This window comes from Heloderma suspectum, chromosome 11, assembly GCF_057233095.1.
Source record: "Heloderma suspectum isolate Gila_16-S chromosome 11, 16-S_ref, whole genome shotgun sequence".
In the NCBI taxonomy this organism is placed as follows: Eukaryota; Metazoa; Chordata; class Lepidosauria; order Squamata; family Helodermatidae; genus Heloderma; species Heloderma suspectum.
Window position 1 is genome coordinate 3,360,883 of NC_139468.1, and position 15,779 is coordinate 3,376,661.

Genomic DNA, 15,779 nt, shown 5'->3' on the forward strand with positions numbered 1-15,779 from the left:
AAAGAATGAAGGCTTCTCCCAAAAGACAAAACAAGGATGATGAATTAGGAGAAAATCTGGGCAAGCCCTGGTAAGTAGGGGGTTCACTCCACTCTTGACTTTTTGCTGCTGCAGTTACACTATGTTGGATATATTTTTGTCTAGAAAAAAGCCATCCCACCCTGAGCGGAGCTCACTGCAAATGCAAAGACAGCTGAATAATGCAGCGGTTCAGAAAGGGAACTTGCTCTGCATTCTTAGAGGTCTGTGCTGCAAGTCTTCTTCCTGGCTTCATTCAAAGGGAGACAGTAGCTCCAAAGAGTGGGCTCAGTTCATGTTAGCTGCCTGGAGTATTTTTAACTGTAGAGGTAGGTTAGAAACTCTAAACATCAAACAAATGATAAATAAAGGCAGTGTCTCACTTGCATTAAAGCTTCTGACATCCAAGACAGGAAGCCGAGGCTCAGCTCTCCAGTGTCGCTATTGAAACAAGAGACAGAAGTACAGTTGTAGAAGGAAGTGAGAGGCAGAGGCACCTGTGTAGTGTGTTCTCAGGAGGTTTTTGTGGGAATAGTGGGGTTGACCCTGGCATGTTCTTCTCACGTACGCCACGCACAAGATGTTTGCTGGGAAAGACTACTGAAAGCCCCAAATAAGAGAAGATGAAACCAACTGCAAATGTATTTCAAGCTTTTTTCTGTTCTTGTAAAGGTGGCTAAAAGGCAGTTTAGATGTTAGAACTTATGCTGCTACAGAGCAGGGAAAGAGATGTGGAGGAAAGTGGTTTCAGAATCAAAGTGGAGGTGCGGAGTTGTCGATTAACCCTGTTGGACAAGGGGAAAAGTCAGAGCAGTTTCAGAGACTGAGCAAATCCAGAGATGATGGGACTCACCTGCACTAGCCCCATTGGATGAATGAGGGATGCTCAAGAATATGCATAGTGCTAAGAATGGAAATATCCTTTATACAAGAGGGTGGGGGGAATAGCTTGATCAACAAATAATTACATCTGCTTTGCACTATGATTCATTGTTTGTATTGTTACCTGCTCCCCACTTCCCAGGAAAAAAGAGATGTCCCAAGGGCAGCACTACTGGGTTTACAGCACAATCCTATGCACATTTACTCAGAAATAATTCCCAATGTGTTGAATGGGGCTGATTCCCTCCATAGTAAGTGTGTTTCATAGAATCATAGAATAGGAGGGTTGAAAAGAGCTTAAAAGACCATCGAGTCCAACCTCCTGCTCAGTGCAGGAATCCAAGTCAGAGCATCCCTGGCAGTGGCTGTCCAGCCTCAGCTTGAGTTCCTCCAGCGTGGGAGAGCCCACCACCTCCCTAGCTAGTTGGTTCCATTGTCGTATTGCTCTAACAGTCAGGACGTTTTTCCTGATGTTCAGCCGGAATCTGGCTTCCTGTCACTTGAGCCCATTATTCCGTGTCCTGCACTCTGGGATGATGGAGAAGAGATCCTGGCCTTCCTCTCTGTGACAACCTTTCAAGTACTTGAAGAGCGCTATCAAGTCTCCCCTCAGCCTTCTCTTCTCAAGGCTAAACATGCCCAGTTCTTTCAGTCTTTTTCCATAGGGCAGAGCTTTCCAAACTTTTTGTGTTGGTGACACACTTTTTAGACATGCATCATTTCGTGACAAGGTAACTCAGTTTTACTAGCAAACCGGAGGTTAAACTAACCCGTTATAAGAGATATGGACACATACATAAATTGTAATAACGAAATGTATGGGGATACAACATATCTCATGAAAACCTTTCGTTTATATTTTTAAAAATATATGATTTGTAAGATAATAATATACATTGTTATCATTTATGCGTAACAGTATGTAAATATGTGCAAGAATTTAAAAAAGTTGAATAACACCAATAACTACTTACCATTTTAATGGGATGTATGAGGTTGATGGGATGAACACAGCTTTTCAATATTTGGTGGAATATTAGATAAAGACACTCGCATTTTGTCATCAAGCATTTTTAAGCTTCCACGTTTCAGTGTCTTTAAGTTTGCCATCGTTGAAAAGGATACTTCACAAATGTATGTAGTGCAAAACTGCAGAAGAATTTTTAACGCTTTTTTAGTTATGTTTGGATGCATTTTTGAAATGTGAATCCAAAAGCTGTCTAAGTCACCCTGTTCATGCATCATTAACAGATTTCGATCATTTTTTATGTCAGCTAATTCTTCTTCTTCAATAAGTGAAAAATTCCTCATTGCAGTTGAAAGAAATGGATTTCTGATCCAATCATAGTCTTGGATTTCAACATTTGGGAAGTAATGATGAACTTTCTCTCCAAGCAATGTTAAATAGTCAACAATTAGCGAGCTGATATCACATTTTAGCTGGCACTCAGCAGTTTTGGAAAACATTTCAAAATTTCCTTCTTTCACTTTCCTTTCCCAAATTGCTATTTTGTCTCTCATAGCACAAATTTTATCTACCGCTGTTAATATATTTTCTCCTTTTCCTTGCATACTGGTGTTTATTTTATTCAAATGTTCAAATATGTCAGCAAGATATGCCAATTTTGTGCACCAAAATTTGCTTTGAATTAGATTGCAGAATTCATTTTGCTGATTTTCCTCAAAAAGTTTAAGCATCATTTCCCTCAGTTCATATACACGACAAAACACTCGACCTCTTGAGAGCCAACGAACGTCTGTGTGTAGTAGAAGCTTTTTAAACCTTGCCCCCATGTCTTCACAAATATGAGCAAATAATCTTGATTGAAGAGGTCTACTTTTAATGTAATTGACCATTTGAACCACTTTGTCCAAAACTTTTCTTAATTCATTTCCAATGGTTTGCGCGACTAGTGCTTCGCGATGTAAAAAGCAATGAGTAATTATAAGATTTTCATTCTCTTTCTTTGCTAAAGCTATAAAACCTTTTGTTGAACCAACCATTGAGGGTGCGCCATCTGTGCATATTCCTACACAATTTAACCATTGCAAATTATTTTCCTTCATGAAGCAATCAAAAGTTTTAAATATATATTCACCTCTAGTTCTCATTGGAAGTTCTAGACAACACAAGAATTGCTCAATAATTTTGTCAGTATGAATGAAGCGTATAAAAACCAATAATTGTGCTAACCCACTGACATCTGTTGCTTCATCTAATTGCAATGTAAAGATCATATTATCATCTTGAAAAATATCCTTCATTTGCTCCTTAATGTCATCAGACATGTCTTGAATACGTCTTCCGATTGTGTTATCTGCCAAAGGGATTTTATTAACTTCTATCTCAAATTCAGGCCCAAACATTGTTCAAACAATAGCACAGCAAGATTCCTTTATGGTGGTGTCGGCAATAGCGTGTGGGTCCTTGTTTTTGGCAATTATTTGAGCAACCAAGTAACTTGCCTTTTGAGCTTTCTCTGATGTCTTCATTCTCTTTGTGAATGATGCAGACTGCTTCTTTATAGATTTTGAAAGCTCATTAAAGTATCCTACTGGTTTTTCTGACAAATGACAGTTTTTTGAGGTAAAATGACACTTTAATTTATTTGGTACCATACTTTCATGTTTTTAGTGCTTATCTTTCTCTGTTCTTTCTTATGAAAATAACAGCACCTGCGCTCCACTCCCACAGCGATAAAGTGAGATAAAGATGGGAATCAGGACCAGGAGAAAATGTGAAAAATAAACAAAATTGACTAAAGTATTTACAATACATATTAGGACACATAGGTCCAGGTAGGAGCTCAGCTGCAAAAACACATGAAGTAGAGAAGCAAAAGTCCAACAAAAATGGTGTAAATATATATGTCTCACTACAAGGCTATACTGCTGTAAATATTTGCAATGCCTATGTCCAGAGTCCAGTTCCAGCACTCTCCGGTGGTACACTGCCAGTGGGTGGTTAATCCACAATTAAAGGTAAAGGTGTCCCCAACCAGTCGTGTCCAACTCTAGGGTGCAGCGCTCATCCCCATTTCTAAGCCGAAGAGCCAGCGCTGTCCGAAGATGCTTCCGTGGTCATGTGGCCGGCATGACTGAACACCGAGGTGCACGGAACACTGTTACCTTTCCTGCCAAGGCGGTACCTATTTATCTACTTGCAATTTCTTGCTTTCGAACTGCTAGGTTGGCAGGAGCTGGGACTGAAGATGGGAGCTCATTCCGTCACGCAGCACTCAGGTCTCGAACTGCTGACCTGCCGACCTTCCAGTCTGCAGTTCAGCGTCTTAACCACTAAGCCACCATGGTCCCGATCCACAATTACAGCAGAGTAAAAATAAAAATAAATGGCAGAAATCAACTGAGCTCCATTCCGACTGGCCAAGATGGTGGATGGCCTGCTTGGTGCAGTCCCAGGTGGTGTTTCCACCTGTGTGGTACTTTGGCCTGGCTGCGCGGCAGCGCGGTGCAGAAGTCCGCAAAGGGCACGCCCGAAACCATGCAGGGCTGGTGGCCGCTGCCACTTCTCCGCACCGGTGTCGGCCGAGCTCTGCTCCCAGGGCAGTGCTTCCCTTCCCCTCTCTTCGCCCTGCGCCTCTACCTTTCTGGGGAGTGCAGGCTCGAAGCTCCTCGCCTGCCCGGCGCAGCCCTCCCTGCTCTGGGGGTGTGCAGCGGGCCATTGTTCTCCCCTGCCGCCCTGCAGCCGCATGGAGGATGTGGGGAAGCCTCTCGCCTGAGCTGATTGCAAATTGCTCGACTAATTGCTCTGCTAACTTCTAATTCTCCACACTCCTCGTGCAGCCAGCGTTACCATACTCCTCGCCGTACCGCTCCAACACCGCCAATCACATGCGTCCTGCATTAAGACGCCACGTGATCCTAAAGCAGCTAATTTTGAAGCACCTAAGCCTTAGCAGCTAAGCTGCTTTAACATTAGCTGCTTTAGGAAGTTCCGGGGGAGGGACCAAGCGAAGCAAACGTGAGTAAGGGAACTCCGCTGTGCCCTTTGCACAATTTTCACGCGACACACCTACACACTGCCGGCGACACACTAATGTGTCGCGACACACAGTTTGGAAAGCTCTGCCATAGGGCATTGTTTCCAGTCCCCTAATCATCTTTGTTGCCCTCCTCTGAACCCTCTCCAGCTTGTCTGCATCCTTCTTAAAGTGCGGTGCCCAGAACTGGAGACAGTACTCCAGATGAGGCCTAACCAGTGCTGAGTAGAGGGGAACTAGTGCTTCCCAGGATTTGGAAGCTATGTCTCTATTAATGCAGCCCAAAATAGCATTTGCCTTTTTTGCAGCCACATCACATTGTTGGCTCATATTCAGCTTGTGATCGACAACAATTCCAAGATCCTTCTCGCTTGTAGTGTTGTTGAGCCACGTATCCCCCATCTTGTCACTGTGCATTTGGTTTCTTTTTCCTAGGTGCAGAACTTGGCATTTATCCCTATTAAATGTCATTCTGTTGTTTTCTACCCAGCGCTTCATCCTATCAAGATCACTTTGAATTCTGTTTCTGTCTTCCAGGGTATTAGCTATCCCGCCCAATTTTGTGTCCTCTGCAAATTTGATCAGCATTCCCTGCACCTCCTCCTCCAAGTCATTAATAAAAATGTCGAAGAGCACTGGGCCCAGGACTGAGCCCTGCGGTACCCCACTCGTTACCTCTCCCCAGTTTGAGAAGTTCCCATTGAGAAGCACTCTTTGACTCCGACTCTGTAGCCAACTGTGGATCCACCGGATCATTGTTTCATCTAGCCCACTTCGAGCTAGTTTGCTCATCAGGAGATCATGGGGCACTTTGTCGAAAGCTTTGCTGAAGTCGAGGTATATGATGTCTACAGCATTCCCACGGTCTACAAGGGAGGTTACTTGATCAAAAAATGAGATCAGATTTGTCTGGCAGGACTTGTTTTTGACAAATCCATGTTGGCTTCGAGTAATCACGGCATTGTTGTCAAGGTGCTTCCAGATGGCAGCTCAGGGAGGAGATCCCACAAGCACCTCTCCTGGGAGAAATAATACATCAAGAATACATTAAGCAACCAACAATCAATTGCCACTTCATGACATTCAAAATCATCTGCCTGAGGTGGCAGCCTCCCCCTGCCTAATGGTAGGGCCAGCACAGACCTTAAAGGAACATGAACATTCTTTTATCAGGCAAAAAGACAAAAACAAACCCCACACAGGGAGAGATCTATTCACAGCAACCAGACAGTGTATGTTTGCTTTTGCTTTATATTTCTATTATATTTTTTGAAAGTTTTTACCCTGCTTCTTTATTAAAGATCATCAAGGTGGCTTACAAAATAGAAATATGAAACATGCATTCTCAAGGAATAAGGCTGTGATCCTATGTACACTTACCTGGGAGTAAGCATCATTGAACACATTAGAACTTACTTTTGAGAAAACATGTACATTAGGCTCCCACAACCCGGCACCCTTCAGATGGGCTGGACTACAATTCCCATCATACCAAGCCAGCATGGCCAATGGCCATGGGATGGGAGTTGTAGTCCAATATAGCTGGATGGTGCTGCGCTGGGGAAGGCTGACATACAGGATTGCACGGTTAAGAGAATTATACAGATATAGTTGGCTCCTATTTTGTATTAATGCTATACTTTAATGTACTAGGTCTAGTTTTTGTATGTGATATAAGTGAATAAAGTGATGGCATTCATAATCCTTTTCTTTTCCTTCTAGACTCTAAATGGTCTTATATTGGTAAGTAGTTGCTTTAGTTCATAAGATTACATTGTATTTCCTAATCCTGTACTTCTAATGTCAGATTACATCTGGGGAGGCATAATTTAGTTAGCAGCAGAATGTCATTTGTTGTCCCAGGGCCTACAAAACTCCCGCTCGTTCATAAAAGCAGGCTCATCATGTGGTAACAGCAGGTGATGTGTGGATGAGATGCAACAATCACAGATCAGTTACCAAGGAAAGTGCTTTTGTGTCACGTGAAGTTAGTGCATAAGAAGAGCAGTGCTGGGTCAGACCGAGGCTCCATCCAGCCCAGCATTCTGTTCACACAGTGGCCAACCAGCTGCCCACGGGAGCCCACAAGCGGGACACGAGCGCAACAGCACCCCAGCCTCATCTATGTACTCCTTCCCCTGCTGCTGGAGGGCTTTCCCACTGCCTCAGTCAGACACAAAGTTCGCCTTTCCACCTCCCCCCCCCCCCCGCTCCTGCCGTCCGTGCAGGAAACATGAAGGGAACCTTTGCACAGCATTAAGACAAGAAGTGGGAGTTTCTCTAGAAACAGGAACCACACGTGCCATGTGTATAAAGGAGACTATTCCATTCCTCTGGATGTGGTACTGAGGGCTCTGCCAGAGTGAGGCTGGGGGAAGAGTTGTTCCCAGTCCCTACTGTCCATTGCTGGATCTTGGGGTCCTGAGCCAAAGCTGGAAGTGCAGCAGGCAGAGGAGACGGCTCTGCTGATCAGGCAAGGGTAGGCGCTTGTTGGCCTTATGCTTTTACCCCGCCCTTCCTCCAACGAGCTTGGGGCTACGTACATGGCTCTTCTTCCCACCCCATTATCTTCACAATAACCCTGTGAGGTCGGTTAAGCTGAGAGAGTAACTGGACCCAGGTCACCCAGTGAGCTTCATGGCTGTGTAGGGATTTGATCCCGAGTCTCCCTAGTTTTACTCGACACTCCAGCTGACCCCTACACCGCACTGGCTCACAGGTAGGTTCCTAACATTTGTCCCGATCCAGAAGCTTCTTCACACTGCCTGCCTATCGCAGGACCTGACCTTGTGCTCCGCAATACATTTTAGAGGCTGAAGAAGCCTTGGAGGTTGTTTCACGACCAACAGTGTGTTGTCAGGTAACAGCACATAGGTGGGCCTTCCCAGAATGCTCTCCCAGGTGTGTTCCAACTGGCGAGCTTTAGATGCTTCTTGAAGATGTATCTGTTTACTCAGGCTTCCCCTAATGTGTGATTGCACGGCTGTGCTTGTTTCTGTAATGTTTTAAATGCTTGTGTCGTTTTATATTGTTTTTACATTGGTTTCTATATTGTATTATATGTGTGTTTGTTTTTTACATAAACCACTCGGAGATCTTAGGATATTGAGTAGTCTGCAGAGGGTGCTAGTAGCAGTAGCATAAGTAAAATAAGGAAGCCCCGGCCAGTTAGCCCAAGGAATGCGTGCAATGGCAGGCGTGCAGGGGTTACGCGGATAACATTGGGGGCTGCGGTGGGGTCGGGGAGAACCATGCTTGCCTGAAGGGAAAGGGAAGCTCCTTGAAGGGAAGGGTAAGCATGGAATTAACGTAGCTTCGGCTACTGGGCGGTATAGAAATGTAATAAATAAATACCATAAAATCTGGATTCCTTTTTATTGGCTCCCCTAGGTCCTGATGGGGAGAAAGTGTGGCCGAAGAAGTATCCGTCTTGTGGAGGAGTATTCCAGTCTCCCATCAACTTCCATAATGATATTCTCCAGTATGATTCCACTCTTTTGCCAATAGAACTGGAAGGCTACAACATATCCTCCATCGAACAGTTTCTTTTGACGAATAACGGACACTCGGGTAAGGGAAGGCAACTTGGAGTAAGAAAATTCAAACATTCAAAATCAGCCATCTTTGTAAAACTGAGGAATTCTGTCCAGAAAATAAAGATATTACTGAGTAGTCTGAGTTTGTCTTGATGTGAAAAAGCAGAGTTTATTTCCACTATTCCATCATAATCAGAAAAGTCCCAAATAAAACAGAATGGAAAACCATTTTGTGCCAGCCTAAGCATCCGAACAGTCTTCAAGGGTAGCCCCAGCAGTGCTTAAACTAGTCTTATTACCAAGAGAAACTATAGTTGGTGCAGAAGTTTAACTCTGCTTACCCACTCTCCCGGCTTTTTGACAGCAGAGGAGACACAGCCCTATTTATTTATGTATTACATTTCTATACTGCCCAATAGCCGAAGCGATGTTTATTGCATATTTAGTCTGATGGTTAATCCAGAACTCTTTTTCAGATAGAATTCTCCATCCCAAAAATTTCAGTTGGCCAGCCTCTTCACCACAGAAAGGCAAACTTTATATTGGATACTTTTCATTCTGTCTAGTGAAGGGGACTGTATGACCCCAGAGCTTGCATAGGACTACATCCGACAAGGATGAGTCAACAGGAGTCATCACTTCACCTGTTGCATCCTGAAGTATTTTGACAGTAGCCACAGCATGGAAAGAACAGCATCAGAAGAAGAGAATCTCCCCCAACACATTTAATTAAAATAAGGTATTCAGGGCTATAGGGGGAGTTAAACTTCCAAACTCATTTGCCTTGAAAGTTACAAGAGCATTTTTAAACGTTTGGCATTCTCTGAAGTTAGGGCACCTGCTGTCTCATTCTGGGTATTGTCACCTTCTCTCTTCCATCTTCTCTCGTAGTAAAAATGAGTCTGTCTTCGACAATGCACATCCGGAGCCTCCCTTCCCAGTACTCTGCAGCTCAGCTCCACTTACACTGGGGAAACAGGAACAAGCAGGAAGGATCCGAGCACACGATTGGTGGGAGGCATTTTGCCGCTGAAGTAAGATTGCTATGCATTTATTTATTGAACTTATTTGTCTCTGTGTGCATTTAAGATGACAACAGGGAACTGGACAGCGGCTTTCAGCTGACAAAAAGCTGGAGAGGACAAAAAGTTGGAGCTTCAGCTTCCTCAGTGCTGCCTCATCTTCCTTGCCTTCACCACCTCCATCCGTGTCCCTGGGAAGGAGGCAACTTCCTGTGTGAAACCTGGATGAACTACAGCAGCCAGACTGCGGAACGTCCTTCTCACAGACGTTCATCTGTCCTCTTTCCTCATTAAACTTCCATCAGCTAGTGAAGACCATCCTTTTCCAGTGTGCTTGTCAAACATTGGTTAATCCTCTTCCTCCTCCCCTTAAAAACCAAACCTTTAAAATGGTTTGATTTTTAAGCTGCTGCTTGGGTGTTATGGTCTGTAGGCTGAAATAAACTGATTGAGATTGATTGAAGCTGCTGCTTGGTCTTTTTGCTGATACTGGTCATGTTTCCTCTGCTGCTCAAATATTTTATTGTATAATTTTGTTATTCCCTCTCATCATCAGTGCTGCTGCAAGATATTTTGCTGCTTAGGGCAAGGCAGAAATGCCACCCCAGAAATGCTACAGCTGACATTTTTCAAAGCTGCACCAATTTATTGTATTTATTTATGAAAACACTTTATAAAGACCCCCAATTAAAATCTCAGTACAATTAAATCTGAAGAGCATTTAAAATGCCAGAATACAACAGGTCCACAGCAGACAACAGTAAATTCTTGCATTCATCTCTCCTTCCCTCAATGGTGGTACCTGAAGCAGTTTGCTTCACTCTGCTGCATGGCAAGGCTGGCCTTGTTCACTGCACTTTTTATTTGTTGTATGCCATTTTGAGGGCCCTTTTCTGGATGGAAATGTGGCGTATAATTTTTAAAAATATAAATACATTGTTTTTTGACCAGACACTTCCAGTAAATTAACAATATTTTGACTTTCACAATACTTTTTAAAAATAATGTTTTTTAGGTCTTCAAGAAGTTGTATTCTCTTTCATCCATTTCCTTGATTCATTTTTCCCTTTTGTCAGGCGAACATCAGATTTGCAAATTTTGCAGCGTCAAACTATAAAGCAAACACTTTCAGAAAGGAAACTGTCAAAAGTCTTTTTCTTTTTTTTTGGTCAGTTTCCTTTTTGAACTTCCATACATGGTGAAACTACCACATCTGCAGCAATACTAGTGTGTGCTACTAGCTGTTGATTAATCCTCATCCGCTAATAACTTTGAATTCTATTATTGCGGATTCCTAGCTTAGATGTTTGCTCTACAGAATTTCCTGGGAGGAGACCTATTTATGAACACAGCACAATCCAGTCAGGGGATCCAGCAATGAATTGTCATTATGCTCCGTTCCCTCAGTCCATAGCCACTAAGCTGTTTCATGTCTCAAGACTAATTACAAGTTTAGCAGAAAGCCCAGGGTGCCCTGCAGTTATAATTCCAGGTCAATGACAAAGGGCCGTGAGTATAGCCTAAGCCAATTCGGTGCCTGAGGCAGAAAATCCAAGGATGCAACCCCACCCCTTCCTAGTTATTCACGTGGGGCACAAGTTGTCACAAACTGTACAAGCCTCACTGAAATACCCTGCTCTTGCACAACTCCTGCTAGTTCCAGCAGGGGTTGCACAGCACCGTTTCCTTGTAAATTGTACTCATGGCCCATCCCCCTTTTCTGCCGCCCTTCTAAAATGTGCCCCTTCTGGAGTTCTTGCCACAGTTCTGATGGCCTATAATAGGGCCAGGTTTGGGCTGTATGAAGGCCTCAGTGTAACCACCGTTCATTTTGATGAAATTTGTGCAAAAATGAACAGAAATTGCACAAGAATGAATATTCTTGGATTGCATTTTTCCTTGAAGTGTTTGGGCTATAATTCTGGTCCATTGATTTTTCCTTGAAGTGTTTGGGCTATAATTCTGGTCCATTGATTTGGCTTTTCAGAATGTAGACTGGGTTTACATAGCTCCTGGGTGTTTAAGAGGCATCAAACACTGCACTGAGGCATCCAGTAAAACTGATTCTCTTTTGTAACCTTTGCAAGTTTATTATGCATTCAGTTGATCCTGCCATTTTATTGCCTCCCTGTAGCTCCACATAGTGCATTATAACTCTGACAGATATCCAGATTTGAAATCAGCAGTAGACAAGTCAGACGGCCTGGCAGTCTTGGCGATCCTGATTGAGGTAAGAGGTTCTCTTTTTCTTCAGTCCTGCAACAACTGGGAGGTCTCACAGCTACAAACCACTCTTCCAACTAGGGATACTTTATTTTGCATGTTCAGAAGAGCACCATTTCTCTGTGTTTTGAAATACCAGCATTATCATTTTTCTAGTGGAGAAACAGAAAGCTCTGCTCCTCTCTGACAAAAGTGGTGATTGGTGATGCACATAGAATCATAGAATAATAGAATAGTAGGGTTGGAAGGGGCCTACAAGGCCATCGAGCCCAACCCCCTGCTCAATGCAGGAATCCAAGTCAGAGCATCCCTGACAAATGGCTGTCCAGCCTCGTCTTGAAGGCCTCCAGTCAAGTGTGGGAGAGCCCACCACCTCCCCAGGTAATTGGTTCCATTGTTGTATTGCTCTTACAGTCAGGAAGTTTTTCCTGATGTTCAGCCGGAATCTGGCTTCCTGTCACTTGAGCCCATTATTCCGTGTCCTGCACTCTGGGATGATCAAGAAGAGATCCTGGCCTTCTTCTCTGTGACAACCTTTCAAGTCCTTGAAGAGTGCTAACATATCTCCCCTCAGTCTTCTCTTCTCCAGGCTAAACATGACCAGTTCTTTCAGTCTCTCTTCATAGGGCTTGGTTTCCAGTCCCCTGATCATCTCTGTTGCCCTCCTCTGAACCCTCTCCAGTTTGTCTGCATCCTTCTTAAAATGTGGTGCCCAGAACTGGACACAGTACTCCAGATGAGGCCTAACCAGTGCTGAGTAGAGGGGAACTAGTACTTCCCAGGATTTGGAAGCTATGCTTCTATGAATGCAGCCCAAAATAGCATTGGCCTTTTTTGCAGCCACATCACACTGTTGGCTCATATTCAGCTTGTGATCGACAACAATTCCAAGATCCTTCTCGCTTGTAGTGTGGTTGAGCCATGTATCCCCCATCTTGTCACTGTGCATTTGGTTTCTTTTTCCTAGGTGCAGAACTTGGCATTTATCCCTATGAAATGTCATTCTGTTGTTTTCTGCCCAAGCGCTCCAGTCTATCCAGATCACTTTGAATTTTGTTTTGGCTTCCCAAACATGGGAAGCCAAAACAGGAAAACACACCTTCACCAAATAACACAGATTATTCAGTCAAATCTTTTAACTTAAAATGTCTGTTCCGATGTTACATGCTACATTGCCTGTATTCACAAGAATCCTGTTGTAGTCAAGTTCAGGATTCTGAAGAGCTTTCACCCAATTTCTGCAGGACATCTTAATAATAGGACTCGCAGGCCCACTTTGTCCTTAAAGGGGGTAGAAGGAATTGCTGCCAAAGTGGACAAAGTTTTCCCAGACACAGAGCGATCATCTTCAGAAGTAACCTCCTCCCCTGCCCAAAATATTTTTGTCTTCATTGTGAACAATGAAGCTGTCTGCAAGACATTTTTGATACCGGAGATAAGAACATAACATAATAAAATAAAATAACCTGCTGCATCAGACTGTCAGAGACCCAGCGCCTGGCTTTCTTTGCAATCAAACTGCCAGGTCGTATTTCCAGTCAATTACTTTTATTATGCATACTACAAGCAAACAGGCATTGCCTCAGGCTACAAACAGAATCCTCATGCACCCATTTTGTTGTTTATTCGGTCAGTCGCTTCTGACTCTTCATGATTTCATGGACCAGCCCACACCAGAGCTTCCTGTCGGCTGTCGCCACCCCCAGCTCCCCCAAGGTTGAGTCCATCACCTCCAGAGTATCACCCATCCATCTTGACCTTGGTCGGCCCCTCTTCCTTTGGCCTTCCACTTTCCCTAGCATCAGCATCTTCTCCAGGGTATCCTGTCTTCTCTTTATGTGGCCAAAGTACTTCAGTTTTGCCTTTAAGATCATCCCTCAAGTGAGCAGTCTGGCTTTATTTCCTGGAGTATGGACTGGTTTGATCTTCTTGCCGTCCAAGGCACTCTCAGAATTTTCCTCCAGCACCACAGTTCAAAAGCATCTATCTTCCTTCGCTTAGCCTTCCTTATGGTCCAGCTCCCGCAGCCATGGGTTACTACGGGGAATACCATTGCTTTAACTATGCCGACCTTTGTTGTCAGTGTGATGTCTCTGCTCTTCACTATTTTATCAAGATTTGTCATTGCTGTCCTCCCAAGAAGTAAACGTCTTCTGATTTCCTGGCTACAGTCAGCATCTGCAGTAATCTTTGCGCCTAGAAAGACAAACTCTGTCCCTGCCTCCACATTTTCTCCCTCTATTTGCCAGTTATCAATCAAGCTGGTTGCCATAATCTTGGTTTTTTTGAGGTTTAACTGCAACCCAGCTTTTGCACTTTCTTCTTTCACCTTTGTCATGAGGTTTCTCAGCTCCTCCTCACCTTCAGCCATCAAAGTGGTATCATCTGCATATCTGAGATTGTTAATGTTTCTTCCAGCGATTTTAACTCCAGCCTTATCTTCTGTTCCTCCCCAGTAGCATTTTGACCATCTTCCGACCTGGGAGTCCCATCTTCCGATGGTATACCGACATATCTCTGGTTGTACTGATCCATTTAGTTTTCATGGCAAGAATACTGGGGTGGGTTGCCGTTTCCTTCCCCAGGGATTGTATTCAGTCTGACCTCTCTGCCATGACCTTCCCGTCTTGGGTGTCCCTTCATGGTTTAGCTCACAACGTCATTGAGGTGCTCAAGCTCCAGCACCACGACAAGGTGACGTTCTCCTTTGCTGGAGCATTGCACCCATTAGAGACAGACTTTTCTAAGTGACTTTGCATAATACAGGATCGCGTAGATTTCAGGTAGTCACCTGGGTTAAGGCACCATGAAAGAGCATTGTTATGAAAATGCCACTGGCTACTATGGGCCTCCCTTCTGAATACCAGTGGGCTAGTAGGCCCTGTCCTCAAGGTGGGTCTTTCCAGGGGGGTCACCTCTTTGGCTGCCAGTCATTTGGAGTGTCCCGTGACCTTATGTTGGCCCTTTTTTCAACTGACATCTGACCCTGGGATCTTGCATTCCTACCCCCTCCTCCTTGTCTTTAGGAGCCTGCGTTCCCATGGATTCCGAGGCCTTGACCTGGCGATTATCCAGATAATTAGGCTGCAGCTGGGCTTCACCCTCTCTCGCATAGTTATTCTCACCAGCATTCTGCAACCTTGGTGACTCAAGAACACTTTCCACCTCACACTCCCTGTCTGACTCAGAATCCATTTCCATGTCTTCTTGGGACACGTCTGCAGAGGTGCTGAGCCCAATCCCTACACAGACCAACGGTTCATCTGGCCCAGTGTTCTGTTCACACAGTGGCCAGCCAGCTGCCTGTGGGAAACTCACAAGTAGGACATGAGTGCACAGCACCCTCCTGCTTGTGATCTCCAAGTGTGCATAGGCATACTGCCTCTGATGCTGGAGGTAGCACAGAGCCATCAGGACTAGTATCCACTGATAGCCTTCTCCTCCTCAAATTTGTCTGATCCCCTTCAAAGCCCTCCAAATTGGTGCCCATCACTACATCTTGTGGTTGCAAATTCCATAGTTTAACTGAAAGGTCCTCTCCCTAATAAACAGAGGTGCAATATACTGAGATGTCTGCCAGGGCAAGAAGCCCCCCTGCAAAAGCAGATCTGCTCTGCCTCCCATTTCATTTTATTTATTATACTTATGCCCTGCTTTTCAGCCAAGATTGATTCCCAAGGTGACTAGGTCCACACTGGGGTGCAATATAAGTATATAACTAGGGATACATTGGTGCATGTGCCCCTGTGAACTGTCGTCTAGATCCTGGCTGTTTGCAATACTGCCCACGTCCCGGGCTTCTCCCTCCAGACTGATGGGGCAGGAGGAGGCAAGGCAAGGCTGCCTTGCTTTCCTGCCCTTGTCTAGCTGAAGGAGAGACTGAAAGAACTGGGCATGTTTAGCACTGAGAAGAGAAGACTGAGGGGAGACAGGATAGCGCTCTTCAAGAAAGGCTGGCACAGACAGGAAGGCCAGCATCTCTTCCCGATCATCCCGGAGTGCAGGACACGGAATAATGGGCTCAAGTGACAGGAAGCCAGATTCCGGCTGAACATCAGGAAAAACTTTGTGACTGTTAGAGCAATACGACAATGGAA

At 44.5% G+C, this 15,779-nt stretch overlaps 1 protein-coding gene across 1 annotated transcript in view; it reads left to right on the forward strand.

Moving 5' to 3' along the window:
* CA12 (carbonic anhydrase 12) overlaps positions 1 to 15,779 on the forward strand; it is a 41,672-nt gene that overhangs the window by 5,085 nt on the left and 20,808 nt on the right. The window contains exons 2-5 of the mRNA XM_084816662.1: positions 6,624 to 6,644; positions 8,292 to 8,471; positions 9,329 to 9,471; positions 11,594 to 11,689. Coding sequence (XP_084672788.1) covers positions 6,624 to 6,644; positions 8,292 to 8,471; positions 9,329 to 9,471; positions 11,594 to 11,689 — 440 coding nt within the window. The remainder of the gene's footprint in view (positions 1 to 6,623; positions 6,645 to 8,291; positions 8,472 to 9,328; positions 9,472 to 11,593; positions 11,690 to 15,779) is intronic.